At 58.9% G+C, this 27,567-nt stretch overlaps 1 protein-coding gene across 1 annotated transcript; it reads left to right on the top strand.

Annotated features, from left to right (window-relative positions):
- Window positions 1–1,388: 1,388 nt before the first annotated feature.
- On the top strand, window positions 1,389–18,432 carry SDC1 (syndecan 1). The gene is made up of 5 exons (XM_040993936.1): window positions 1,389–1,599; window positions 15,811–15,892; window positions 16,549–17,027; window positions 17,368–17,506; window positions 17,599–18,432. The coding sequence occupies exons 1-5, from the start codon at window positions 1,534–1,536 to the stop codon at window positions 17,766–17,768; spliced, it is 936 nt and encodes a 311-aa protein (XP_040849870.1). The 5' UTR covers window positions 1,389–1,533; the 3' UTR covers window positions 17,769–18,432.
- Window positions 18,433–27,567: the final 9,135 nt, after the last annotated feature.

The following is a 27,567-nucleotide window of genomic DNA, read 5'->3' as shown; positions in this document are numbered from 1 at the left end:
AGGCAATCCCCACTCGGTCCAGTGGACTTGCCCTCCCAGTCTGTCCCCAGAAGGACCCATCAAGCTGAGGTACACTAATTCAACTCCAAAGAAACACCACACTGGTGGCGTTTACATATGAAAGACAGCGTGCTGAGCGGTAGAGAAAGAGCCCCAGGCGACCTGTTATCCCCTGCACTGACCAGCAGAGCACACCTCAACCAGTAGGCAGCCTCCAGGAGGCCCGCTCCTTCCCCTCCCGCGCCAGGCTTGTAGACCACCAGGACACCCTGGGCTCCCATCACGGACCAAGCCACCACCAGCTGCGTTCCCAAGCACCAGCTCATTCCCAAGCACCGCGTTACCGCCTCTGCCATCCACTTGATGTCAGACAGGTAGGTATTGGCGAGCAGGACAGAAGCAGGGTCGAGACGGCGTGCAGGAGACCCAGGGTCACTCCCCTGCCGATGACCCGGGGCTAGGAAGGTCTAAGGAGACTTCCCGAGAAGCCAACGTTGCCTTGGGTGCGGGGGAGCTGCGGGGCCGAAGGCGCCCTCTGCGGCCTCCCTAGGTTCAGGACCGTGGTCACTGGGCGCCTCCCGGGAGATCCCTTCCGCTCTGTTCGCCCTACCCAGGAGCTCGCCAGGGCACCGCGGGCAATCGCCAGGAGCGGGCGCTCAGCTGCTGCTTTCCCGGGGTCTCCCGGGCTCAAACCAGTGATTCAGTTTTCCTTTTAGAGAGAGCACATTGCCTCCTACAGAAGGACTTCGAAAACTCCCTTTAAAAGAACAGCTCCGGCTGAGTACGTTCAGCTGTTGGCCCGCAGGACTTGGTGGAGCGCGGAGAGAACCCGGTCCGAGTCGGGGAGGCGTCCGTGCCCACTCGCGGCTGCCCGGCCTCGGCGCCCCGCACCGCCCCGGAACGCGCTCCCGCAGCCCCCGCCGTCGCCACCTGGGCGGTCCGCGCACCTGGAGGCGCCCCACGTCCACGCCCAGAGGGCGCTGCAGCCTCGCGTGCGCGGGGAACCGGCGACCGCCTCGCTGCCCCTTCCGGGCGAGCGACCCCAGGCCCCGCTCTCGGGGTGGGGATGGGGACGCCCCGGCCCCCCGGCCCCCCGCCACCCTGGGAGCAGCGGGCACCAGGCGCCAGGAGCCGCGGCGTGTGGAAGCCCACCGCCCGGGACCCACCCGCGCCAGGGCCGAGGCGGGGCGGGCTCGGGCCGGGGGCGGGGCCGGCCTGGGGCGGGGCGGCGAGGGGGCGGGGTCCCGGGGGTTGGGACTGGGGTTCACTGGAGACCTGGCGGAGCTGGGGGTGGGGGGCTAGTCTTTGCAACGGCTAAGGGCTTTGCAGGTTTATTATAAGGCGGAGCTCGGCGGGAGAGGTGAGGGCCGAGCTGCTCGTGCAGGCATCCGGCAGGAGAGAGACGACTTCCCGAGCGGCCCCGCAGCCCTCGCCTCGGACAGCAACGCGCGCGCGGCGCCCCCGGCGGAGCCGGCCCGGAGCCCCGCACAGCCCGCAGCCCGGCCCCGTGCTCCAGCCGCCAGCCCGGGCAGAATGAGGCGCGCGGCGCTTTGGCTCTGGCTCTGCGCGCTGGCGCTGCGCCTGCAGCCGGCCCTCCCGGTGAGTGCAGCCGGGGCCGGGCGGGGAGGCGGCGGGAAGAAGCCGGGATCGCCACCCGCCGATGCCAGCGGCGGCGGCACGTGGAGGGGGAGGGGAGCGGGGAACTTCCCTTCTTCCCGCGCTGGCCCGGCGGGCCCCGGGACCGTGAGCCCTGAAACCAAGACCCCCCGCCCCAAGTCCGTCCGCCGACGGTGGGCGCCACGGAGGTTTGGGGAGGTGTATGTGTGGGGGACGGCTGGGATGCCCCGCGGAGTGGAGCCTGCGTCGGGGCCCAGCGCTCAATTATGTAAAACGTCTCCACATGTGTGGGAGCCCGCCGGCCCGCAGCTGCGCCCGGGTCGCAGCTCTCTCGTCCAGCCCCTACCCCAGCCCGGCCCCGGGCACCACGGCGGCCGGGCCTCCGCCAGCGAGTCGGGGTGTGTGTGTGTGTGGGGGGGGGCGAGGTGACCACGGTCCCAGCGCCCCTCCTGCAGACCCTAATTCAAAGCAGACCCGCGGGCTTGCATCCCCAGCGCCACGCAGCCCGGGCGTCCAGCCCCTCGCGCCGAGGCAGGCTTGGGCACAGCGGAGCGGGCGCGGGCAACGGGCGCGTTGGCCCAGGCAGCCTGGGAGCAGGCTGCAGCGGCGGCCGCGGGCCACTCGGGCTTGGCGTTGGCTGCCCGAGGTGAGCCGCGCCGAGCTGGCGGCCGGAGGTTCCGGGAAGTTGGCTTGGGAACGCTGGAGTCGCGGAGAGCCCAACTTGTGGGCTGCCCAAGTTGTGCGAACCTCGGAGGGGCGCTCTCCCGGCGCCTTCCCCGCGAGTGGACCCGCAGCGCGCCCCCTCCCCCGGCTCGGCTTTGTGCTCGAGCGGCGCGCTGGAAGGCGGGTCCCTCCGCCCGCCCAGCAGAGCTGCGGCGAAAGAGGGACAAACGTGGGGGCTCGCAGTTGGGACGGGGGTGGGGTGGGGTGGAGGCCTCTGGGGAAGAGTTAGCGGCCACCCTTGGTGGGGGGGGCAGGCCCCTCTGGAGAGGGACGTGGCCGACAAAGAACAGCCCGAGGATTCCCCTGAAAGTGGCTCTCCCGCCCGGGCTGGCGGCCGCTAGCCCGCCTTCCCCATTGGGGGCGCTTTGTTCTCGGCCCCTGTAACCCTTCCCTGGGAACCGCCCCGCAGCGCCAGCCCCTGCCGGGGGCTGGGACCTGGGCCGCCGCCTGGTGTCAGCGCCGGCCGCCGGGTGCCAGCCTCCCCTCCGGGTGCGGAACCCGGGGTCCTCGGGAAGGGAGGGCGCAGGCCCCATCCCGGGATGTCGAGGGCGCCGTGGAGCAGGGCGCTTCCCCTTCCGGAAGTGGCCGTCTCTTCCAGCACCTCGAGACCTCTCCACTTCCCTAGCTCGGGCGCAGAGACGCACGTGGGCCGGGGAGGAGCGTGGGCCACTGCCTCCTGCGCGTGGGCTGTGGCATCCGGGCGGCGCTGTGCCCCTGGGGTAGAAGCCGCCAGTTGCGAGGGGGGGGGGTGTGTGTGCAGTTTTGGTGAGGCAGGGCAGGTGCTGAGTGAAGGGTCCTTACTGCTTCCCCGGGGGGAATTGTACTGCCCAGCAACTTGGGGTCCGGTAGCGATCCTCAGGGTGGGTGGAGTTGGCCGTCACAGAGGGCTGTGGCTTCTGAGCTGGCTCTCAGTCCTAAAAGTTGCTGTGCTTTCACTGGGGCTCCGCTTGCGCCTGGAATCCTAGTTAGAGTGGAGTCAGTTGGCGCACCTCCCTGAGCCGCCTGGCATTACCTCCTGCTCTCTCCCTCCAGGCCAGGAAGGGGCCTCGGGAGGGGCCGCCGAAGTGGTTTGCTGCGCCGGGTACCCGGCAGCATCAGAGGGGTGGCTGTTCCTCCTGTCACCTGTCTTGGCTGAGGCAGACCCTCCTGTGCACTGCCATCCCTGCGCCCCCATTAACACCGGGGAGCCAGGTGAGGTTTTGGGTCCTCCCTGGACAAGTTTCCTGTGTGCTTGGGTAGGGGCTGTGGTCTAGCTGGGGGCAGTCTCAGAAACTTCCACTGTAGCAAGTCTGGGAGCCAGAGAGAGCAGAGAGCGAGAAGTTGGGGGTGGGAGGGAAGCTCCTTAGAGTTGCTGTGTGTGTGTTGGAGCCAAGGGAGAGGGCAGTGGTGGCTCCTGGAGGAGGAAGCTCAGTTGAACCCCCAAAGAACTAAGGGAACTTTGAGGGCATCCTCTGGTTTGCAACTTAGTGCTTTTTCTTACTTTGTAAGGTTTCTTTTTCCCAATGTGTAGGTTTCTGATTAAAAAGGGGCATCACTTGGCACAGCATACTTCCCGGGGTCTCTCCTCCTGGCCTGGTTGGGAGGAGCCACACACAAGTTGCAGAGGTCTGGCGTTTTCCTGGTCTCCGGTGGGAAGCGGGTCAGAGCTCCCCCCTGGGGGACAGCGAGGCTGGGAGGGACTCCCTGGGCGCCTGGCTATGAATGGGCAAGGCAGACTGCTGGAGCTACTGCCCTCCCTGGAGACTGGAACTGGTTTGTCTCAAAAGCTTTCTCTGTGTGTGCGCGTGTGTGCTTCCGTGGGCTTTTGTTTCAGCAAAGTTGGCTTGTTTTGGAGTGGTTACTTGCTGTTTTTCTCTTTCTCTCTCCTCCTTGAAAGGCATAAAGTCTCCCTTGCCTTAATTACGGGGGCTAGTAGAGACATTTCCCCACGGCCTGGCCGAGTGGGTGGGGGAGGCCCTGGCTGCCGCTGCCCGGCTCTGATGTCACCGCTGGCCTCGGCTCCGCGGGCAGGGTGGAGTCGGCCTAAGTCTCTACCTGTGGCTCGTGATGGGTTCCAATAAAACCTCATTAACCGCTTTGGAGGGGAGAGGGGTAAGGAAGGAGAAGGGCCTGGAAAGAATTAGTGACAACACTGTGCTTTTGCAGGAGTTTCTAGTATGGCAGTGGAATTTTTGATGCCTGAATTCCCTTGGGCATGAGGGCTCGGTGGTATCCAGGTTTTTCCAGTGAGTGAGGGATCCATGTGACCCTTCAAAGTGTTCTGAGAGCAGGACTCTGCTGCTGCGATAGGGAGGGAAACGAGACAGCAGCGGTGCTGGGCACTGCTGCTTCATCTGGGACGCCAGGGTCCTCTTTCCTATCTCTGTGCCAGCTCATGGCCCCGGGCCCATGGGCCTGGTGCCACCCATGACTTGCTGCTTTGGGTCCTAGGTCTGCGCTTTGTGTGTACCATTCCTGGCAGCTGGTGGCCACAGTGAAAATCTCTATGCCTGAGCATAACAGGTAGCTTTTCTCTTAAGCCCCTCCGTGGGCCGGATCTGCCGCAGGGCTGGGTTGCTGGTGACGTGTGTCAGAACTACCGCAGCAAGAGTTGCAGGCTCTGGGGAAGGGTCTTACCTGTGATGCTCACAGGATGTGGTCTCTACAGTGGAGTGGCCAAGTGGCCATGGAGCTGGTCTTGCTGGTTCCTCTGGCCCCTGAGCCCATCCCTGGAGAGTTGGAAGAAGGCCCAGGTAAGGGGACTTCCTTAGACCTCCCTGACTGTGGGGCTAGGAGTCATGTACTGGGAGAGGCATTCGATGACCTCTTGTCCCCAGGCCACAGGTAGCTGGACAGCTGTGCCAAGTCCCTGGACATCCTGCTCAGCAGGTACGCTTGCTGATCAGCCTTGTCTGAGTGTCTGCATTGGCCTCGTCTCCATCTCTTCACCACATGTTGTATTTGAATTTCATTCCAGGTTTCCAGCTAATAACCCAGCAGGCCAGAAAGAGCTTTGGATTAAGTGGAGCCGAGGACCGGGTTTCTAGTGACACGCTGTGTAATCTGGGTGACTCACTTCACTTTTGGTCTTGTCGCCCTCATCTGTGAGGCGAACTTCATCATACCTGTTCTGCTGCCCCCATTCTGTCATCTGCGAGTGCGTTTCATAATGAGTTGTGGGAAAGTGCTTCGTGGTGAAAGTGCCTGCGGGATGACCTTTGTTGAGACCTTCTCGGGCGCGCCTCCTTTGTCAGCGCTCGGTACTTCTCCACTCTTACAGCATCTTTACCCTGAGCTTTTAGTTAGGTATCAGATGATGCCTCCATCTTGCATGCATTCCAGAACCTTCTGCCGGGTGGGATGTGAGGTTCTTGCTGGGCATCAGTGGTGAACAGGTAGTTTTGGTTCTTCACCACGGCAGCAGGACCCACCTGCAGGCAGGTGGGTGACAGGCTGATCCCAGCTCCAGAGTTTGTGTAAGGTCTGCAGCCAGCTCCCCTTTGGGTGGGAGGGTGGTCTGAGTGTTCTGGGCCCAAGATGAGTGCACGAGGTTACCTCGCATATGATTGGTGGGCCTGGGGGCAGGATGGTATGAGCTGCTTCTCCTGGAGGCACAGTGACCTGCCATAGGCTGCGACTGTGTTGGGTGTGGTGGGGGGTGCAGATACCTACAAGATTGTGAGAGTGGGGCCACACCTAGTGGGCACTGATTTGGGAAAGGTGGAAGGGTGGAGGCTGGACTCTCCTGTCCACTCCATCATTTGAGCCTTCCGGTTCCTGGTCCAGGTCCCTGTCTCCTCTAGGGCCCCCCGTTGGGGTCTCTAAGCTCCGGCCGTTGATGGCTAATTATATGTGGATGTTGTACCTTCTCTGGCTGTCCGCCCTGGGAAGAACTGCTGGGTGACTCACTTGTGCACCGAGCCCACAGAGGCCGAGTGTGCAGGTGTGTGTGCGTGTGCACTCTCGTATGGGCACACGGATGTGGGGGGCTTGCCAACAGCATTTGATTCACTTTTCCCATTGGGCTTTCCAGCCTGGTGGGTTTGGGCTGCAGCCCTCACTTTGGGGCTACCTGGCCTCCATCCATCTGCTGTTTCCTCCTCGGATGCTGGGAAGCCCCCCCGTCATCCTCCTCCCTGTCTGGCATCTTTTCCTTTGAGGTGGCTTGCATGTGCAGAAGCTGTGCCCTCAGAAGGGCTGCCAAGGCTCCTGTCCTTTCGAATGTAGTCCACGTGGGACCTTGCCCCTTTGGAGCACAGTGTCCCCATCTGCTCCAGGGGCCTGCCATCCTTCCTCGTCCTGAGACACACACAGACAGGGACTCCATTCTGGGAAGGGCAAAGGTGGCCCCAGGGTCTGCCCCAGCTCCGATGGCTCTTGTCGCTTCTGGCCCTGCAAGGGAGAGGTTTGAGGTCAGAGATGAACCATGCTGGTGTGGATGGGAGAACAGGCAGCTTGTGGTTGTGCTTGTGGAGCCCAGCATGAGAACCAGGGTGGCTGGAGGCCCCTGGGCAAGGCCAGGCCACAGGTGGGGACCGGGGGTGTTGTCCCCATACACGCCCAGGCATCCTGGCACCTGCCACGAGTCCGCTCATCAGCAGGAATGGAAGCTGTACTGGGCAGGTTGGGGCAGTAGGGAGGTGGGCGTGTTTATCACTCAACTCATCAGCTGAGTCACGGTGCCTGGCCTACGGGCCCTCGCCTAGCCATCCTTGCCCCACTGGGAGCCCACTGTGTGTGGGAGAGTCCAGGAGGTGCAGACAAGAGCCTGAGGGCCTGGCCTCCAGCCCAAACCCTCTATTCTAGTGAGTAGGTTTGGATGTGGGCCCCTCTTGGCCTTGGTGGGCCCATCCATGAAATGGGAGCAGAGGCGAGGTCATGCTCTGAGGTGTCTGTGACTGCTCATGGCTGTATCATGTGACCTGTGGGTGCCAGGCAAGAGCAGCCTTAAGTGTTGGGAGAGTCACAGTCCATTTTGGACTTAGCCAGATCCAAGGCCAGGCGTCTGAGCACCTGCTGTGTGCCCAGCCCGTGCAGCAGGGCAGGTCCACATCTAGTCCAGAGGCCTGCAGTGCCACCCAGCACACTGGACTCAGACGAGGAGGATGGTTTTGTCCTGGGGCCCCACGGGGTAGCACCTGCAGCTTGGCTGTGAGGCAGGACATTTGTTTGACCCTGTAGACATGCAACTGCTTCCTGGCCTTGGTGCTTGCTGCTGAGCAGCAGGGGGTGCCAGCCCTGTTTTGGGTCCTCCGCTGGGCACCACTGAATCCTTCAGGCACTAAGAGACCTGCCACCATGATGGCATAAACCACAGTTCTACTTGGGGCTAGCTGGGCTTTGCAGCCACGAGGGCTTTCTTGTGTGTTCTGCGCTTGAGACAAGCTCCCCTATCCTGGGTGGGCTATGGAGGAGACAGGCGGGAGTTGTGCCCTCCCATAGTATCACCCACATGCCAGTGCCAGCTGGTCCCGGGAGGCCTCTTAGGACCCAGGCCCTGGTCTCACTACCAGGCTGCTGCTCCTACTCCTGCTCCAGGGGCCTCTAGGGACTCGATCACATTGGTCCCGTGGCAGGGACACAAGTGGCATTGGCTTGTGGCAACGGCCCCTCTGTCTCCAGGCTGATTCTGGACGGATGTGGCGGGCAGGTTTGGACTTGCAAGGCCCTGGGCTCTGAGATCATGGTGGAGGCTGACATCATTCCAGCTTCTGCTGGAGAGACCATGGGGGTGGGGGTGAGGGAGACCGTGTCTCTTCCCCCACCCAGGGGGATGGGATCATGAACCAACAGGCAGCCCAGGGACTCACCCCAGGGGTCTCCGTGGGTACATCTGGGGCATCCTAAGCTCTGGGAATTACAGGAAGGGTAGAGAGCCCACCCTTTCTGGTGACCAAGGTGTTTCTTAGGGGCTGCCATTGGAGCAGGCCACCCCAAGGGCACCTCTAGCCGGCTGGGCCCAGTGCTTAATCTGTCTGTCTTTGGGGGCCCGGCAGGTGAGGCGCTACCAGAACTGCTGGCTAGGCTGCCTGTGTAGTCTCCGGCCTGGTTCTTCCCCTGACTGTGTGCCATGGTTTCCTCATTTCTAAGGTAGAGTTTCTCCTCTCCTACCCAGAGGGCTTTAGGAAAGATGTGTGAAGTCACTTGTGCCGGGTGGGGGCCCTTTCCTTGCTTGGGGCAGAGTAGAACGAGGTCGGGTAGGGTGTGGGGCTGAGGGATAGTGGGGAGGCCCCTGGGACAAGCCCAGGTGGCTGGGTGGCAGGCTGGTCTGGCCCCCAACGAGCTGACATCACAGAGTCGGCATACACAGCTTTTGCCCCTGCTCAGCAACCTGACCCTTCGCCGGCTGCCCAGACTTTGCTCTCTGCTATTGAGCTGCTGCCAACAGCTTGGGCTCCTGACCTGAGAGGTGTGGGCTGGGCTGCTAGGCAGCAGGGAGGCACCTGGCCGGGGGGCTGAGGCCACTGGAACAGGCCTACCTCATGGAGTCCCATGGCTTGCGCTCAAAACACCTGTGTGTGTCGCCTCTGCCCTGCAGCCACCTGTGCCCTTGGATGAGTGAGGTCCCCTGGCTTCAGTTTCCCCATCTGGGAGATGGGCCCAGCACCAGCATCTAATGTGGCTGTTCAAGTTACATTAAACATGCCTCTTGCCCACTGTACACCATGTGTGCACCATGGCTGCCTCACCCCAGGACCTCATTCAGTGTTTCTGTGGCATCATGCACCCCTAGCCTGGAGGAATACTGCCCAGCTCCATCCCTGGTTCCTAGGCGAGGTGTCCCCTGGCCACTTTCTTTCTCGGGGACCTTGTGCTCCTGTGACTTGAGGCTGCACCCCCAGCTTCCCATCAGCATGTAGTCCGTGCAGATGAGGATGCTGCTGTGAGGGCTGGAGCTGAGCCCAGAGCATGTGGGGTTCGGCGAGGCAGCTGTCCAGGTCTCGGGGCTTAGTCCCTTCAGGCTCAGCCTTTCAGGGGAAATTTTTTTAAGGTTTATTTTTATTGGAAAGCAGATAAGATTCAGAGAGAAGGAGAAAAATCCTGCATACACTGACTGGTTTGTGCCCTGCAATGGTCAAGAGCCAGGAGCTGCTTCTCGGTCTCCCATGTCAGTGCCAGGTCCCAAAGCTTTGGACCTTCCTCAACTGCTTTCTCACACCACAAGCAGGGAGCTGGGTGTGAAGTGGAGCATCAGGGACACAAACTGGTACCCAGATGGAGATCCTGGTACTTGCAAGGTGAGAATTTATCCCCTGAGCCATTGCACCGTGCCCTGGGGAAATTCTGTTTTCTGTTGCACAGCCCCACCTGGCAGGGGACCCTCCAAAAACATGCATTTCCATGGCTCCGTCTAGGCTGCCTGCAGGGCACCTGCTAGCCCAAATAATGCTTTGAGAGGCTGGTTCCCAGGCTAGCCCATGGTGGGAGAAGCAGCCTGGTCTGTGTGGCTCAGAGGAGTGCAAAGGGGATTGAATTTAGTCTTGCCTGGTCACAGTGTTGCCAGTATCCACATCCTGCAAGGGATTGAAAATGTGTCCTTGGAACCCTCTGGTGTCTCCCATTTGTGATCCTTTCGCATCTTCACAGAGCCCTTTCCAGGCCAGTGTCAGAATTGGCCCCTCTGCGGCAGGGAACTGATTTATTCTCTAGTGGGACTGAGCGTCAGCCTGTCACCCTCCCAGAGGGGTCTCCCTCTTTAAGGGGTCCCTACGCAGCACCAGAGGCCCTGAGAGGAGAGACTGTGGTGAGGAGGTTGGGATATAGCCCTGCCCCTCTGTGCACAGCTGATGCCCCGCCTGGCTGCAGGTGTGTGGAAAGCAGCAGTTTCTGCTTCTGTGAAACTGGAGGACGCTTTATTTAGCCAGAGCTGGGGAGGGTGTCACCAGGAGGCCATATGCCTGAGGGTTCAGGCCCTGGGGCATGGGGGCCCGATAAGGCTGGGCCTCCCAGAGGGGCTTGCCAGAAGGAATCCTGCACTGAGCTTCCGTCTGAGGTCACTGCCTTAGTGGGCTGGGAGGAGCAGTGCTGCCTGTCTGTCCCCTGGTACCTTGATCTGGGACATTTCCAGCATCTTGCGTGGGCTATTACTTCTGAACAGCCAAGAGGGCTAACGGTGAGGCTGTGAGGTCAAGCGTCGTCCCTGCTACTGCCTCCCTGCCCCATGGGTCTTCTCACTGCTGTTGTCCCTGCTGGCTGCCCTTGGAGGGCAAACTGGAGTCCCTGGTCCAGAGCTAGAAGCTGTAGACGTGGACCCGAGAGTCCCTACTACCTTTTGGGCCAAGCCCAGAGTGCTAGAGGGGAGGTGGGGATGACCTGGGCAAGGGATTTACCAGGGTTTCCTGGGAAGTCAAGAGCAGAGCTCACACTGTGTGGGTCTGCTTGTGGCCCCCTTGGACTGTCCCCAGGGGCAGTGTCCTGGGGTTTTGCAGAGGGCCATGGGGCAGGCCTTGGGCCATCGCCCCTCCCCACCGGGTGCCTGGGCTATGGCTGCTCTATACCTGACATATCACCCTGCCTGCCTGGCCGGAGTCTGGCAGGTGTGGAGAAGCTGAGAAACTGGTCTCCCAGCCCCACCGGCTGTACACCAGCCCTGGCTGAGCCTGTTCCCAGACTAGTCCCAGCACGCGGGCCACGAGGCCGGCGCCAGTTCTGTCTCCGCGGGTGGGTATGGGGGGTGTCGGTGGCAGCACCACCCTGCTGTGGGCCTTGGGGCTGGCATTAGGCTGCCAGTATTCCTCACTCCGCATGGTCTAAGGCAGCACAAGCATGGTGGTTCAGGGGGACCAGCAGGGCCAGGAGGCTGGGCTCTGCAACCTTGACCTCAGGTTTCCTAGCTTTCCTGAGTGAAGCCCTGACCATGTACTTAAAGGGACAGTTCTGAAAGCCAAGCCCAGGATGTGAGGTGCCTGTCTCGGTGGGTGGGCTGGGGTGTTGGGGGGTTTCATGGGTATGTGGGGGGAGGGGCTGGCCTGGCTGCCCCCTCAGGGCTGTACATTCTCAGACTAGGGCGGTGGCACCTGCTCCCTGGCCCCACCCCGGGCCAGGCCCAGCACTCCCTGCCTGTCATACCCCAGGCAGGTTCCAGCTTGAATGTCTCAGTGGAAAGTCAGGGAGCTGATAAATCACTGGCCCAGGAAGTCCCCAGGCTGCCCAGAGGCAATGGCAGGAGGGCCTAGCAAGTTGGATGATTCAGTCACCTAGGCTGGAGATAGGTGTGGGCTCCCAGGGTCAGGGGGAGGGGTCAGGTGTCAGCTACCACCCCCCTCCGCGTCCACCGGCAGGTGGGAGCCTACCATCCCCGGGACCTTGGGCTGTGTCCCTGCCCTTCCCACCCACTGCACCATCTCCTGGCACAGCCTACCAGCTTCTTCCGGTGTTGCCCTTGGAAAGGGGTCCAGAGAGAGAGAGGGTCAGGGGTCACCCAGTCCATGAAGGAGCTGGCCCAGGCCCTGCTGAGGCCCTTGCTGGTCTCTGGAGCAAGTCTGACCTGCACGTCCAGTGTCTAGGCTGCCGCCGCCAGGGAAGGCAGACAAGTCCCATAGGGCCACTCCTGCCATGTCTCGTGTGTTAAGAGGGTTGCGTTGAAAGTATAGTTGAAATATTCCAGAACCTTCATAGGCCGCTTTTCCTCTTCGGCTTGTTTATTTGAATTCTGCCTTTCCAGTGCCTGTCTTTGTACACTGGCCTTGTCCAGGGACCCGAGTGGGGTAGGTCTTGGCCCCTGGACCCCGCTGGTCATAGCCCATTCACACTGTGTGGTCCGCAGGGCCCAGGGCTGGGAGGACTTCTGGTGCCGCTGCGTCCTGGGCCCTCTCGGGGATGCAGGCCATGCCATGGTGTTCCCTTGGCCCATGTAGGGTTTTGGGGTATAGGCTGGGGGTGGAGGCTAGATCCTGCAGCTCTGACACCTCATCCCCCAGAGCTGCACTGACCAGGCGGTGGACAAGGCAGCTGCTTCCCTCGGGCCTGTCCATCTGACCGAGAAACTGAGGGAAGAGGACAGTTTCCAGAACACTGCGAAGCTATTGCAGCCTGCCAAGGACCGATGCTGGGACCTGGGCATGAGCAGTGCAGCTGGGGAAGGACCGGGAGCAGGCAGCCCTTTGCTGCTGCTATGGGAGTGGTGGTCCCCACCCCTGGAAGCCCCGATGGCTTCTTATTGTCCCACCCTTCACCCTGTGCTGGGGCTCAAAGCCTGGGAGTCAGGGGCCCCCAGCGCTGTCTGAGCTAGCCTTTTATTCACCTGGGTGCCGCGGGGAAACCACAGGTCCTCAGGCCTAGTAGCTGCAGGTTGGTGGGATGGGGAGGGATTGGACTGGGGTGGTGCTGGGGCAGCTTTTCCAGATAGGTGCTGAGTATCCCCATCCCCCTGACACACTTGAAACCCTCTGTGACATCCCCACAGGATGTACTACTGCATGGCGCAGCCAAGGTGCTTTTGTGTCCCAGGGGTGTTGACGAGGGGCCTGGGATGGCCAGGGTGAATGTGGCCATGATCCAGGTGGAGAGCTAGCAGGAGTTGGCTTGGAATTACCGTCTGAAAGCTTCTTTGCTAGGCCTCTATTGTAGACTCTGGATATGTTCCTACCACAGCGGGAGACGAGTGCCAGGGCCTCCTGACTCTATGCAGATCTACGCCATTCCCTATTCAGTGCTGCAGTGAGGGGAAGCGGCCTGGGGAGGCTGTCACCGTGGCCCTGGAGTTGGCCATTGGCGATTTCTCTGAAGCGGTAGGCTTGGCCAGGGCAACCCATGCTCGAGGCTGGGGACTCTAGCTTAGGCTCCATCCTGACCCGTCAGAGGCGGTGACGTCAGCTGGGCTGCACCTGCAAAACTAGGTGTAAGGGCCCCAGGCGTCCTGCATGGGAAGTGCTTCCTTCCTGCCAGGCAGCTCCATGGGGCCAGTATACCCATGGCAGGGATGGGCTGCTCAGTCCTCTTGCTCCAGCCCTACGCTCCACGTGTCTGCCATACTACCTCCTGGCTTTGGGCTGGCAGGTCAGCAAGCTGCCAGGGTCTGTGCCATGAGTGTAGAAGGGACACATTTGGCACTCCCATGGAGCAGATGTAACAGGGCGGGGGAAGAACTTTGATCTGCTTTGGCTGTGTTCTGGGGACAGCTGATTGCCCCAGGACTTACAGGCTACGAAGGTGAGGGCTGCTTTCTGTTTGCTGTCCCAAGTAAGGAAGGCGGGCTGCTGGCTGAACCTTCCTGCCCACAGGCAGCCCTGCGTGGTGGCCACAGACCAGGAGGTCCCAGGTTAAAGGGTACTGAGGAAAACCTGCAGCAAGGACTGGGGGTGGGAGGCATGAGTGAGCATGGCAGCAGGCCTGCTAAGTGGAGCCGGAAGCCTGGCCAAAACACTGGCTGGCTGCTGAACACCCTGGGGATCCAGTTTCTGCTGTTTCCTTCATCTTCAGGGTGAAGTCTTACACCAAGCTCTTGGGAGATGCTATCACAGAGGCCGTTGGGGAAGGGGAGACAGCCCACCCCTGACCTGGGGGCTGGTTTGCTGGCCTGCCAGTTTAAGTGGAGAAGAGGTTTGCTTAAGAGCTTGTTGTGTCAACAAGATGGTGAGGGATAAGGGAGCTGAGCTGAGGGAACAAATTGTTTTAGGGACTGGGGGAAGCCAGGCTCTTGGAAAGCAGCACCTCCTGGTAGGTGAGAGGTTGTTGCCTCTGAGCACTGCCTTGGCCTCACTGCAGGCTCGGGCCAGTCGTCCTCCCTGGCCTAGACCAGAGTGGGATGGGAGGACTGCTCCCCGAGACTGACTGCTGCTGAAAGATTCCACCACAGCTACAGCTTGGCTGCTTGCTCCTGGTCCCCGGCCTCATCCCAGAGGTGGTGTGCATCAGGACAGGGCTAGGCAGGGTGAAGCTGGGATCGTGGCCAGCGTGGGGCTGCCAGGCCATAATCTTCACTGCTGAAGGGGAAGCCGGTGACATCCTCAAAGCCCTGGGCAGGCAGCACAGGTACAAGCGATCTTCAGAGGCTCATGGAAGGAAAGCTGTACATGGATTTCCAAATAGTTTGGTCCCCAGATGGACCTGACTGTGATTCCGTTGTTCATGAACTTCTGGAAGTGCTCACCTGTTGGAAGTTCCAGCTGGGGATGGTGTGGTGTAGACAGGACGCGGTGTGGCATAGAGGCCAGTCAGGAATATTGCTCATAGGCTCCCGCGGAATGGGACTTTCCCTTGTATGGGCCACGGACGGCCATCCTTGGGTGACAACCTTTGTTTCCACACTGCGGGGAGGAGTTTTGCTTTCACAGGAAGTACTGTGTTATTTCTAGCCTTGCAGTTTCTGCACGTGGTTGAGGTGTCCCTCTGCCCTGGGCTGCTGCATATGCAGCGGCCACCTGGTCCAGCTCTGCCCTCGGGGCTGCCCCAGAGGTCTTGTTTGTCCTGCCTGAACGAGGCTTCAGGGACCCAGCAATGGGGGCCTATATTCCCTGGACAGCTAGCCAGAGCGTGCCCAGCAGAGGTCCTGGTGGACTGGTGGCCTTATAGGGCCGGTGCTTGCATGGTTTTGTTAAGTGTTTGTATTAGTCCTGGAACCTGTGTGTGACTGTTTGCCTCAGTTTACGGATCTGGAGACTGAGCCCTAAGAGACTGAATGATGTGTCATGGCCTGATCACCTAGTACATGGCACAGGTCGGAGGTCTCTGCTGCTTCCTTCCTTCCTTGTGGACCCAGAGGGACTGGTGGAGAGTGGGCTCGGTGGGATCAGCACCCTCATGCTGAACATGACTCTCATGGCTCCCTGCTGCTGCTGGCTGCTGGGCCTTGCTGCCCTGGAGAGCCAGCGCTGGGAGCAGAGATGGTCCTGACCTCTGTCGCTCCTGACCTTTCTCCTGGTCCTGCTGGCAGCCTTGGCTCAGTCCCTGGGCATCTGTGTATACTCACACACCTGCAGCCTCTCCAGGTAGGACCACATCCCTGGGGTGTATCTCAGGCTCTCACAGTCCAGTTCCCAGAGCCCTGTGTTTAGGGAATCTTCCAGATTGGCTACGACTGTCACCAGCTTCCTAGCTGCACAGGCCTTACTTTTCCCAAGAGGATTATGCTCTGACCAGAGGGCCTGGACCGAGTTCTTGCTGCAGATGAGAAATCGGGCCTATAGAGCGAGCTGCTTCGGTGCAGGCAGCCCCGCCTCTTGAAGCCCTCGCCGTGCACCCGCTGCCAGTGCTAGTAGCAGCAGCTTCTCTCTGCCCTGGGTAAGGTCTGCAACTGCCTGAGCAGACAGCTCTGCAGGCTGGGGGTCCTACCTCCTCACCCATGTCCCTGGCATGAACTTGGCAAGGTGGAGGAGTGGGGTGTAGAAGGCTGCATGGAACTGTGGCCTACCTGTCTTCCCACCTCATTCCTATGCTGCACACTAGGGGAGGAGGGATGGGGGGAATGAGCCCCTTGGTAGTCCGGAAGGTGACCCAGGACAGCAGGGCCTGGCCAGAGCTCCACTCACATCTTTCCTTCTGCTTTTCCAGCAAAGTGTGGCCACCAACGTGCCCCCTGAAGATCAAGATGGCTCTGGGGATGACTCTGACAACTTTTCCGGTTCAGGGGCAGGTAAGGCTGCCGCCGGGTGATGATCAGACTGTCCCATGCGTGTAGCAGGTGTTTACTGAGAACACCTGTGGCAGGACCGGACCGATGGGTGCTGCTGGGAGCGAAGAATGGGGCCTGTGCTTTAGCGACCTGCCTGCCCAAGGAGAAAAGAGGCATGGAAGGGGAGTGCGGGCGTCAGCTTCCGACTGCAGCCCTTCGGTGGCCTCCACTTTGGAAGGGTCCCTGGGCCTCTGTTTTCTCATCTGTCAATTGGGGGGAGTAAGACCATGGTCTCGTAAGGTCATTGGAAGGCAGCTGAAGGCAGCATGAAGTCTTCCACCAGCATCCCCTGCCTGCCTCTTCTGCCCAGGGAATAAGATGGTCCTTGGAAGAGGGGCAAGAGATGAAGAAGGGCCAAGGCAGCCTGGAGCCAGAGAACTGGAGGGAGTGGGGCAGGGCATGTGGAGCGGGGACCGAGAGCTGGGCACAGGATAGGGCTGCCATCCCTCCAAGGTCACTGGAAGGTTTTCCAGGTGGGATTCCACCCTGGCAAGAGCCCTCACAGGACTCAGTTTCTCGTGGGAGGACTGGGATGAGCTTTGCTGCCCCATCCCCCTGCAGCCTGCATGAGGCTGGTACCCTGGGTACCCCCACAAGCTCTGTTTCTGGCTCCGCAGGTGCTCTACCAGACTACACCTTGTCGCGGCAGACACCAACCACCTGGAAGGATGCGTGGCTCCTGACGGCCACGGCCCCTGCCCCAGAGTCCACCAGCTCCGGCGCCACAGCCGCCTCCACCCCTGTCCTGCCAGCCACGGAGGGGCCGGTGGAGGAAGGGATCGTGCACCTGGTGGAGGTGGAGCCTGGCTCGGTTTCCAGCAAGGACGAGACCACCTCTCGACCCAGGGAGGTCACACAACTCGCCACCACCCAGCATGCTGCCACTGCCAGAGCCACCACAGCCCAGGCACCTGCCACCTCCCACCCCCACAAGGACCTGCAGCCTGGACACCAGGGGACTTCAGCACCCGCAGCCCCAGGCCACACCAACCCTCACTCTCCCAGCGTGCAAGACGGGGGTCCCTCTGCCACGGATGCGACTGCTGAAGACAGAGCCCCCAGTCAGCTCCCGGCCGGAGAGGGCTCCGGTGAGCCGGTGAGTAAGCCCTTCAGCCGGGACCTGAGAGAACTGGGTCACAGGTCCCCCTTACCTGCGCCCAGAGCAGGAGGACGCACTGCTGGTGATGACAGGGGACCTGCTACTGACTCTTCTTAGGTTTTCTCTATGCGTTAAGCTCAAACGTACCTGTTGATTTTCACCCAGAAGCGTGTGTGCTATAGCACCCGAGAGAGGAGATCCTCCCAGGGGCCAGTGCACTGTGGGCTATGCGGGTGTGGAGATACTCTGGGCTCCCAGAGGGCTGGCCGAGCGAGCAGGTGGCGGTGCAGATGGGACAGAAGGAACTATCTGGCCTAATTTGTCTGCCCTCCACCAGGACTTCACTTTCGAGACCTCCGATGAGAACGCGGTGGGGGCTGCTGCAGTGGACCCCGACCTCCGGAATCAGCCCCCTGTGGATCAGGGTGCCACGGGAGCCTCGCAGGGCCTCCTGGACAGGAAGGAAGTGCTGGGAGGTGAGTGTTCTCCCTCGGGTCTGGCTACCTCGGGTGCTGCCCTCGCCGTGGGCTGCCCGGCTGAGCTGACCTCCCGTTCCGCCCTTCTGCAGGGGTCATTGCCGGAGGTCTGGTGGGGCTCATCTTCGCCGTGTGCCTGGTGGGCTTCATGCTGTACCGCATGAAGAAGAAGGATGAGGGCAGCTACTCCTTGGAGGAGCCGAAGCAGGCGAACGGTGGGGCCTACCAGAAGCCCACCAAGCAGGAGGAGTTCTACGCCTGACGCCCCGCGGCATCCCCCTCTCCCCCGCTCGCCAGGCCCGGGGCAGAACTGCAGGCCCTGGCCTTCCCGCCTCCACGCCGCTCACCTCTCCAGCGTGGCCCACCCCGGCCACCACTGCCCTGCTTCTTGGACTGCTGCCCAGCCCGGCTTGTCCAGGGCATCTTGGATATGGCCTCGGTGTGGCACCCATCCTGCCTCAGCTTCTCCAGCCTAAAGCGGCTCATCCCCCTACCCAGGCCGATCTCTGGCAAGAAAGGGGACTGTGCTGCTTCGGACCTGGGCGGTCTGGGGAGGTCCCTCTGGACTGAGCCATCGATAGCACTTAAGGAGGAGGGCAGCAGTCCCCGGGCGGGGTGTTGTGGGGAAGTCCACCGTAGATGTTGACTCGTTTTTTTGCACATGTTCCCTCTAGTCTGTTCTTAGCCCCAGTAGACTCTGTTCCTTCTGAGGTAAGTTGAGGACGTTGGTTTGGTAACTGCCATCCTGCTCCCCTCATTTGCGGTGGATCAATGGGCAGGGAGATGGCGTCAGGGTGAAGAGAGCCCCATCCGGCAGCCACGTGCAGGCTTAGTTTGTGTGTCATCTCTGAGTTTGTCACTCGTGTGTGCAACAGGGTATGGACTAATCTGGTGGCCCCATCATTGGTGACCCCAGGGTGGGCCGGCCACTCCTGGACACCAGGGGACAACTGCCTCTTGGAGCAGCCATGCCTGTGGCCATGAACTGGGTCCCTGGGGTTGCTGGAGAAGTCTGAGAGAGAATCGGACCCTGGCGCCCCAGGCTGGCGGAGGAGAGAGGACCATGGCGAGGGGCCCATGCCGTCTCCTAGAGGTGGAAACGAGGCATCATGGGCGTGGCTGGCCCTGGCCTCCTCGTCAAGGACCAAGTTCACCTTGAGCACTGCAGCCCTGCCCGGGGCTGGAATCAGGAATATTTTCCAAAGAGTGATAGGCTTTTGCTTTTTGCAAAACTCTACTTAATCCAATGGGTTTTTTTTTTTTTTCCTGTACAGTAGATTTTCCAAGTGTAATAAACTTTAATATAAAGGAGTCACGTGAACTTGACTGCCTTTTCCTCTTCTCTCAGGCTGCTGGTGTGGGTGTGCCCGGCTCCTCCTCCACATGCCAGGGGCGCCCGGCAGCTGTGTGGCTCAAGGCCCTGAGAGTGGAAGATTGCTGGGTCCAGAGGTCTCTGTTCTGTTTGTGTAGTCTTGGTTCAAATTCTTCCTAAGGAGGCCGGGTTCTGCCAAGGTTTTGTAAGGCCCCAGAGCGAGTTTCAGCGTGACTGCTTGGGGCCCCACCTGCTGAGGCCTGAGTGACTGGAAAGGCCTGCTCTGCCCGACCGCAGGCTGCTGGCCCCCAAGAGGTATGAGGCCAGGTCCACCTAGCAAATACCTTGGTCCTCCCCGACCCTGCCTCTGCTAAAACCAGAAGTCCCCAGCCCCAGGACACGTGGAAACCCTTATGCTTGCCTATTTAATGTGACAACATCCAGGCTGCCCTGGTTGACCACTGCCAGATGTGGAGTTGGTCTGTGGCTCAGAGAGTCCCATTACCAAAGGAGGGAAACCTGCTTCCCGGGCTCCAAACTGGGACTTTCTGCCCAGAGTGCAGGCCTGGACATGACTTGGGTATATGGGGGTGGGTGGAGCCAGGGGTTTGGACTCTGGCCAGCTGCTGGCCTATGGGACGGGGCCCATGTCTGCCTGGGCCCATTCATGTTACTGCAATAAACGGTACTTGTCATGTCAGACAGCAGCCCCTGTGGCTGTGGCTCCGCGTGTCTTCTTGGCCTGGTAGCGCTCTGCCCTGTCATCTCCTAGGCAGGAGTCTGATCCTATACAGCCCTGATCCCATTGCAGACATCTGGATTATCGCTGGTGCCCCTGGCTGTAGCGGCAAGTCGGTCTCTGCCCTCAACACCCAGGCCCTGTGGCATACTCACTCCTTAAGGCACCAGCCACATTCTGCCCTCCCTGGAGGACTCCAGGGGCCTCCTGCCAACCCTTTCAGAGTCTGCAGTCTGGTATCGTTGTGTGACACCTAAATGCTCAGAGCTGAGAGAGCTAAGGGCCACAGCTGCTGGAGGGTAGGCATTGCGGTACGGCAAGTTAACCCACTGCGTGCTGCATCATGGTGGCTCACACTCAGCTCCTTCCAACTTAGTTCCAACTTGCAGCTGCTGTGTGCCCTGGGAGGCAGCACAGGAGGGCTCCCACCTTGTGTGGGAGAGCAGGACAGAGCTCCTGGCTTTGGCCTCATCCAGATTCGGCTGTTGGAGGCCATCTGGGGACTGAGCCAGCAGATAGAAGATCTTCTCGTGCTGTGTTTCAAATGAAATGACTAAATATATGAATCATAAAAGGTACTGTCTGCACACGTGGGATAAGTGAAGGATCCAGGGGTCAGATCACAGTGCTGGACCCAGGACCCAGTGTTCTGGGCCATTCTGCTGCCTCTCTGCTGAGTCTCGTCCAGCATGGCCACCTCTCCCAGGCCCCAGATGTGGGCCAGCACTGACCCTAGAGCTCAGGTCACAGGGCAGGGCCCTGTTGTCCTGTGTGGCCCTATATCCCTGTTGCCAGGATGGAGTGTATGCAGCATTGCACGGCAGAAAATTCTTGCTCCCAACACACTGTGTTCCAATGGTTAAACACAGTGTGCCCATCTGCTTTGGACCCTGGGAAGTATGGCTCAGTGTAGAATGGGCCATTCAGATACGAAGGCTTTTGATGACAATGTTCTCTCCACCTGGACCACCTGTCCCCATTGTAGCCACATAAATGAAATGGCACCCCCATCTTTGTCCTCCTTCCTCACCATGCTCCTGTGGGTCACCCTCAGTCCAGGGCATGGCTGGGACCGTTCTGTCATACAACACCTTGGTGAATGTTTGAGACTTGGCAAGCAAGCTGAAGTGTGATGTGTTTAAGCATCCTGAAATTCAACAAACTGCCCATCTTTGGTCAGGTTTTGGGTGTGTGTGTGTGTGTGTGTGTGTGTGTGTGTATGTGTGTGTGTGTTGGCTGGTGGGGGTGGGCAGGAAATGAGTTGGTGCCTTTTTTAAAAGGATTTTATTTTTCATTTGAAAGGCAGATTTATAAAGGGAACTAGAGACAGAGATAAAGATCTTCCATCTGCTGTTTTCCTTAAATGGTCCCAATGGCTGGAGCTGAGCTGCTCTGAAACCAGAAGCTTGGAACTTCTTCTGGGTCTCCCATGTGGGTTCAAGGATCCCCTACTACTTAACCAGGCCATAAACAGGGATCTGGATCAGAAAAGGAGCAGCCAGAATATGAACCAGCACCCATATGGGATGCTAGTGCTAATAGGTGGAGGATTAACCTGTTGAGCCATCATGCCAGCCCCTTGCAGTTTTGTGGTAAGAGTTAGTGAAGTTGTTTTCTGAACCTCTGAGCCAGCTTCTGCCAGGTGGATGGTGTTGGTTGTAGGTTACATGTGGGCCTTGCTTGCCCCTGGGGCTTTGCCCCAGAAATACTTTCGCAGGTCAGCAACACTGTTCCTTGTGGGTGGGTGGGTGGCGGAGTCGTGCCTGACTCATCCTGGAGGGGAAAGGGAGACCAACAGTTAGGAGTTGGACATTTCACGCTGGGAGTCAAGTGCAAGCAGAAAGGGTAGGCTGAAACAGGGTGGGGCAATGGCCGCTAGTCACCTCTCAGGTGTGGGACTGCCTGGGTACTCTGAGCTTGCAAGTGGGGGGACAGGGAGCTGACCTGAGATCTGGACAGGGACTTAGGGACAACCCTTACTTGGCTGTCTGCCTGCCCCAGTCCCAGCACCACTGCCTTTCACCCCCATCCCTGCCTTCAAGGCATGCCCGCCTGTAGCAGGTGTAGGCGTGGGTGTGGCATGGCTACAAATCGGGCTGTTGGTAATTCCGCCCAACGTTGCTCAGCTCCTTAGCTGGAAAGGCACAGAGTCCCCTTGCCTTGGCAGATCCATGTCTGTGTCCCAGCCAGAGGAGTGTCACGTGGGGGAGGCTCTGCTTGGGGTGCTGCTACCTGGCTCCCAAAGTGGACCCATCTTCAGATGTTTGCTCTTTAGTGCCAGCCACCATGGCATAGCCACCTCCATAAAGGCCACACTCAAAGGGAGCTGCTAGACACTGCACGTAGGGAAGAGCTGGAGCCCTCTACCTTGCTAGAGAGAATGTCAACACGAGCACCTTGGAAACCCATGTAATTGAAGGCAGCTAAACATGCATCTAACCCATGGTTCCTGTGAAGTGGGGAAGAATATTCTTTATCTTTAAAGCAATTTATTTATTTTTATTGGAAAATCAGATATACAGAAAGGAGAGACAGAGGAAGATCTGTCCGCTGATTCACTCCCCAAGTGGCCACAATGGCTGGAGCTGAGCTGATCTGAAACAAGGAGCCAGGAGCTTCCTCTGGGTCTGCCATGCAGGTACAGGGTCCCAAGGCTTTGGACCATCCTCGACTGTTTTCCCAGGCCACAAGCAGGGAGCTGGATGGGAAGTAGGGCTGCTGGGATTAGAACCGGCGGCCATGTGGGAGCCCAGCTCATTCAAGGTGAGAACTTTTAGCTACTAGGCTACCGTGCCAGGCCAGGGAAAGAATATTCTACCTGTTTCGTCCATGATAGCCCCAAATAATTGGCAGTGGAATATTACTCAGCAGCCAAAAAGATAGGCTGCCACACTAATAACTTGGGTGGGTGTTGCTGGTAGGAGGAGTAGAGAACAAGAACCCCTGTTGCACACTTGCCTTATGTCCACCCTGGGAACAGGCAGAGCTAATGGGTGATCATCGCGGGGCACTGAGCAGGTGGGGGCATTGAAGGACCCTTTGTGGTGCAGGAGACGCTCTGGCTTGATGTGGTAGTGATCACAAAGGGGGGTGTGTAAATCAATCATCAAGCGACACACAAAGATTTGTGAGCTCTGCTATGTTATTCTGTAATGAGTTGAAGGAAGGGGAAGCCCTCCCAGCAGGGCTTCTGAGACTCTAATTAGCTCCATCAACTCCTGCTGTGGCTTTTTCAGCAAAAATCAGGGCTGCTCACACGGCCTTTGTTCCCTGCAGAATTCCAGGGCAGAAGTGTGCCCCGGTGGCTCACTGAGCAGAGCAGGCGTCCCCAGGCACCGCCCAGAGGGCTGGCACCTGACACCCACCCCCCCACTCCCCCTGCTGCAGCCAGGTCTCTGCTCCTCCTCGCCTTCCTGGAACCTGCTTCACCCTGCTTTCCAGCACTTAAGGCTGGGAGCTAAGTCGTTCCTCCACTCCAGGAAAATATTTGTTCAAGGACTTGGCACCCGCAGAAGAGGAAATAAAAGCCACCTTGGAGTCCAGCAGGCAGCCCAGCTGCTGGCGGCTTTGTCTGCTTCTCAAGCTCCCTCAGCCTGGGTCTCGGGCAGGGCCAGGCCCTGGAATGCCACTTCATGAATGGGCCTGTCCCCAAGGCGAGCTGCTTGCTCTCTCTGCCCTGTCTCTGTCTCTGACTCAGGACACCTACTGTGTGCCTGGTCGCAGCACTGGTGCTGACTGTGCCCATGACTCCTCCTGTCCTTCCCTTCCAGACTGTTATGATGTGGGCAGGGAGGCTGGCCAGCAGCAGGGCCTTGTAGCCCTGTAGGAGATTAGCCAGGTGGGGCGCCAGCCAGACGGGCGATGTTACCCAAGGGCACCTGGCATCCGGGGAGAAGGCCAAATTTGGGGGTGATTATGGATGCAGAACGGCAAAGGCTCAGCGGTGAGGACCCTGCATGTAGTTGCTGGCTGTGGTGGTGGCTAGGGGCCCAGAGAGTGGATTGGATTGGGGCTTGCCACACTGCAGGGTCCCATGGGATGACCCCATCACCAGGGCAGTGGAGGTTGTGTGCTTGCTTTAAAAATGTGACATGTCCCTTTTGATTCTTTGTGAAATAAAAAAGAGGGAAGAAAACCAAATCGGCCTCAAGTGCCACGACCCACGTGGCTCCCGATGAGCCTGACAGAGGGACTACTATTTACAAGTGGGGAGCAGTGATCAGGGGAGCAGGGAACCCTTCTCTCCCCACCCATCTCTGGCCATTTCTTTGAGCAGCTTTGTGTAGTGTGTTCCCAGGAAGCTTCCATACCTGTGCCTGTTAGAATGCGTTTACGCTTTTATAAAGTGGCATAGAGCATGGGGTCCCCACCAGGACATTGGTCACAGGAATGCAGCTCCACCCCATGCTCACAGTGGTCAGGGTGCACCTGCTTAGAAGGAAGGATGGGAGCGGAGCCACCTCATTCCTACCGGACACCTTGCATTTCAGGTTTTAGCTGTGGTCGACTGTCGAGGTGTTTTGGTGACCTATTTTGGGCATGCACCTTGGGAATTGTTCTGGCCTTGGAGCCTCAATGGGAGGAGATTTCCCTGACTATAGCCTTCCAGAATTGCCAGCTCCCCACATGGGTCGTGCACAGGTAACCGAGAACACTCTCCATACCCCTGCCCCACTGTATGCACACTGACAGTTTTCAGGGTAGGGGTCAGGGAGTGAGGGTGACATCACGTTGGTTGTGTTTTGTTTATTTAATTGTAGTGCATCTGGGGATGCTTCCCTACGTTTTATGCTGTCCATATTTGGGGTTCACTTGTTTGAATGAGTGGGCCCTCTTGCTTTACTTTATGGATAGATGGGAAGAGGCTCGTGCAGGTTCTGGCTGCAGTGTTGGCAAGCCCTGTGCAAGGGTCCGGTGTGGGATGGTGCACCCCAAGCAGCAGCTTAACTCACTGCCTTTCGAGTGCAGCTCTTTTTGTTCAGGTTACGTCTGAGCTTCATCAGGTTTGTTTCCATTGCTGACAGTCTCATGGTTCAGATGTGGTGACTTCATTTGTGGTCACTCTATTCTAGAAAACCCCTGTGCTCTTCAGCTCAGGGGTTTCTTTTGCTTCTGGATTTGGAAATCCAAATGCTTGATCGGTTCAAGTACAAATACAACTTAGAACCCAGAAAGCACATTTCACCCTGTCTGAGAGCAAAAAGCAGCCTTCGAGAATCTGCCGAGGTGGACAGCCCCAGCCCATGTACCATCTCTCTGCGGTACCATCAGGAGACCAGCTCATTTGCAGCAGCAGCATCTTCATCCAGTAAGAGAAATGTGCCCTTCTCTTCCAACCCACAAGCCTGGCACCTGGCAGGCAGGATTTGCACCTGGACTCATTCTCCAGCCCAGGCAAGGCCTGCACAGTCACACAGGACCTCACCCACTTCAGGCCCAGGGGTCGGTAAGAGTGAACAGCCCCTAGAAGCCACTGGACAGGGCTGGCCATCTTTTTTGAGCCCACCCTGCCTCTACCAGCCTACTGAGTGTCCCCTGGAAAAATGGACCTTAGAGAGAAACCTAAAGGGCAGCATTTTCAACACAAGGCACAGTCCTCAACAGGGCCCCTCTTTAGCCTCTGGCTGGGAAACCTGTTCCAGATGCCCTGGGTGGAGCAGGTGCAGGGGACATGAGGGGGCAGGAGATGTAATATGTCCTTTAGAGCTCACAGGGAGGCAGGCAGTGTGGTGGTGATGCTGGAGTCAGGTACCCACCTGTTTGTTTAGTCCTGGCTCCAGCATGCTCCAGCTAAGTAATCCCTTTCCTGGGGTGTTGGGAGCCTAAGCAAGGAGTTGTAGAAAAGCACTTGGCTGTTTCTGCCTCTTGGCAGATGACAGGGGCTGTGGTTGAATCAGCAGCAGTGTGGAGGGCTGGGAGGGGGCAGGAGCCCAGAGCACAGAGCCCCTCACTGGGCTCACTCCATTGAGGCCTTCGTGTCTTCACATGGCAGTGGAGGTGATGTTCTCACATATTTCATGTTTCTTCCAGAGCTGGTGCCCACCTGGCAGGGACCCTTGGGACTCCATCACTGGGGGTCCCTGGAGTCTGTAGGCAAGGAGCGGGGAGAGGGTCCACAGAAGCAGCCTCCCACCACCCCCTGCCCATGAGTCCAGCAAGGTTATTCCAAGCACTGACGACCCTGAGCACAGGCAGGGCTGGGTCAGACCAAAGCCAGGAGCCAGGAATTCCACGTGGGTCTCTCACGTGGTTGATAGAGACCAAGGTCTTAGAAACTGCTGCCTCCTGGGACACCCACCAGCAGGTAGCTGGAGGGGAGCACAGCCACTACTCAAACTCAGATGTGGGATGCGAGTGCCACAAGCTAACCTGATATTCCACGGCACTGGTCCCCATGTCTCCCTTTTTTTTTTTTTTTTTTCTTTTTAAGATTGATTGACTTCTACTGGAAAGTCAGGTTTACAAAGAGAAAGAGAAACAGAAAGAAAAGATCTTTCACCTGCTAGTTCACTCTCCAAATAGCCACAACATACAGATGAGCCTATCTGAAGCCAGGAGCTTCTTCTGGGTCTCCCATGCAAGTGCTGGGTCCCAAGGTTTTGGGCCATCCTCTGCTGTTTTCCCAGGCCACAAGCAGGGAATCCTTGTGGGATGCTGGCATGCACAAGGTCAGGATTTAGCCACTGAGCCATCATGCCAGGCCCCATTTCTCCTCTTTTTGAGGAAGGCATTTTTCTGTATTAGATGCACTGTGACTTGAACCTATCAGAAAAGAGACTTTTGGAGCAAAGATTCCAGACATAAAGCCCTCCTTGGGGCTCACCTGTGCTGTGCGCAGAAAGTGCTGGCCCAGTGTCTGCCTCTGGGTATGAGCTCAGCTGTCCCAGAACGGGCCTTGAAGTGACAGACATGATCATCCAAGGTAGGTGACCCCGGGCTCATATGACATTCCCCTGGTTCTGACACTCCACTGTCCCCTTCCCTCCCATCCCCAAAGAGCCCTGGTCTGCTGTACTGGACTGGTCATGACCCAAACTCAAGGTGTGTAGGCTACAGATGGTATCATAATCTATATATCATTACAGCAATTGCCTATCATCATTACAGGTTAGCTAGTCTGCGGGGGAGACAGAGTGGCCCCAGGTGGCAGGGCTGAGGCTGCAGGTGTCCCTGGACACAGCTGGGTGGTCCATACTGGGCGTCAGGAGGGCATGGGTGGGCAGGACTGGAACCTTGTCCTACCCCCACCCTGGCCTGCACCCACTGAGGGCTGGCCAGCTGGTGCCTGCCCTCACCAGCTGAGGGGCTGTGGCAAGATGTGGAATCAGCCAAGCTAGAGCTCATTGTCAAGTTGCAGAAGTGGTTATGGAAGAAAGCATAGCTTTCCACTGCATGCTGGCCAGCCAGGTGCCAGGTCAGCCAACTGCCAAGGACATGCTAGGCCCTGTGCACATGTGCACGACAATTGCAGGGTGCATAGTGCAAGGAGCAGGGGCTTTTGAGTTAGATCCTACTGTCCTTGGTTTGATTGTAACCTCCTTAGAACCTTAGCTTTCCCATCTGTGAGATGGGACTGTTGAGTCGTGAGACCATGAAGTAGCACGAGTGAGTCCTTGCTCAACTCTGTGCTGGGGGCACTTTGCAAGCACCCCAGGAAGAGTGCTGACAGCAGACAGGCAGCTGTTATCACCCCGAGCCCACCTCTTGGAAACTGCGGTCCAGGTTGAAACTTCTCCCAAGTGGCCAAACTGGGGTGCAGACCCAGATCCTCCCGGCCCTTGTACTGCTGCGCCCTGCCCTTCCTCTCCCTCCCCACTCATCACAGGGAGCTTCTGAATAGGTGTGGGAGGCTCTTCAAGGCTGGAGCTGCCCTGGCATGCCCTGAGGCTCTTCCCAGGTGTGGGTGGAGGTGGAGGACTCTCCTCTGCGCCTGTGCCGGCCCCGCAGTCAGTAATGACAAGGACCATGCACACAGCACCCACACAGCAGGACAGCTCAGTGTCCCTTAGG

Source organism: Ochotona curzoniae, unplaced genomic scaffold (assembly GCF_017591425.1).
Source record: "Ochotona curzoniae isolate NIBS_2020 unplaced genomic scaffold, NIBS_Ocur_1.0 contig_883, whole genome shotgun sequence".
Lineage (NCBI taxonomy): Eukaryota > Metazoa > Chordata > Mammalia > Lagomorpha > Ochotonidae > Ochotona > Ochotona curzoniae.
Note: the sequence above shows the minus strand (reverse complement) of the source record. Positions and strands in the feature narration are given on the sequence as shown.

What these genes read in the sequence shown, in the direction of transcription:
- SDC1 (XM_040993936.1), top strand. Translation starts at nt 1,534, where the DNA reads ATGAGGCGCGCGGCGCTTTGGCTCTGGCTCTGCGCGCTGGCGCTGCGC. An exon ending in GCCTGCAGCCGGCCCTCCCG is followed by an intron (nt 1,600 to 15,810) that starts GTGAGTGCAGCC and finishes CTGCTTTTCCAG; the next exon opens with CAAAGTGTGGCCACCAACGT. An exon ending in CTTTTCCGGTTCAGGGGCAG is followed by an intron (nt 15,893 to 16,548) that starts GTAAGGCTGCCG and finishes CTGGCTCCGCAG; the next exon opens with GTGCTCTACCAGACTACACC.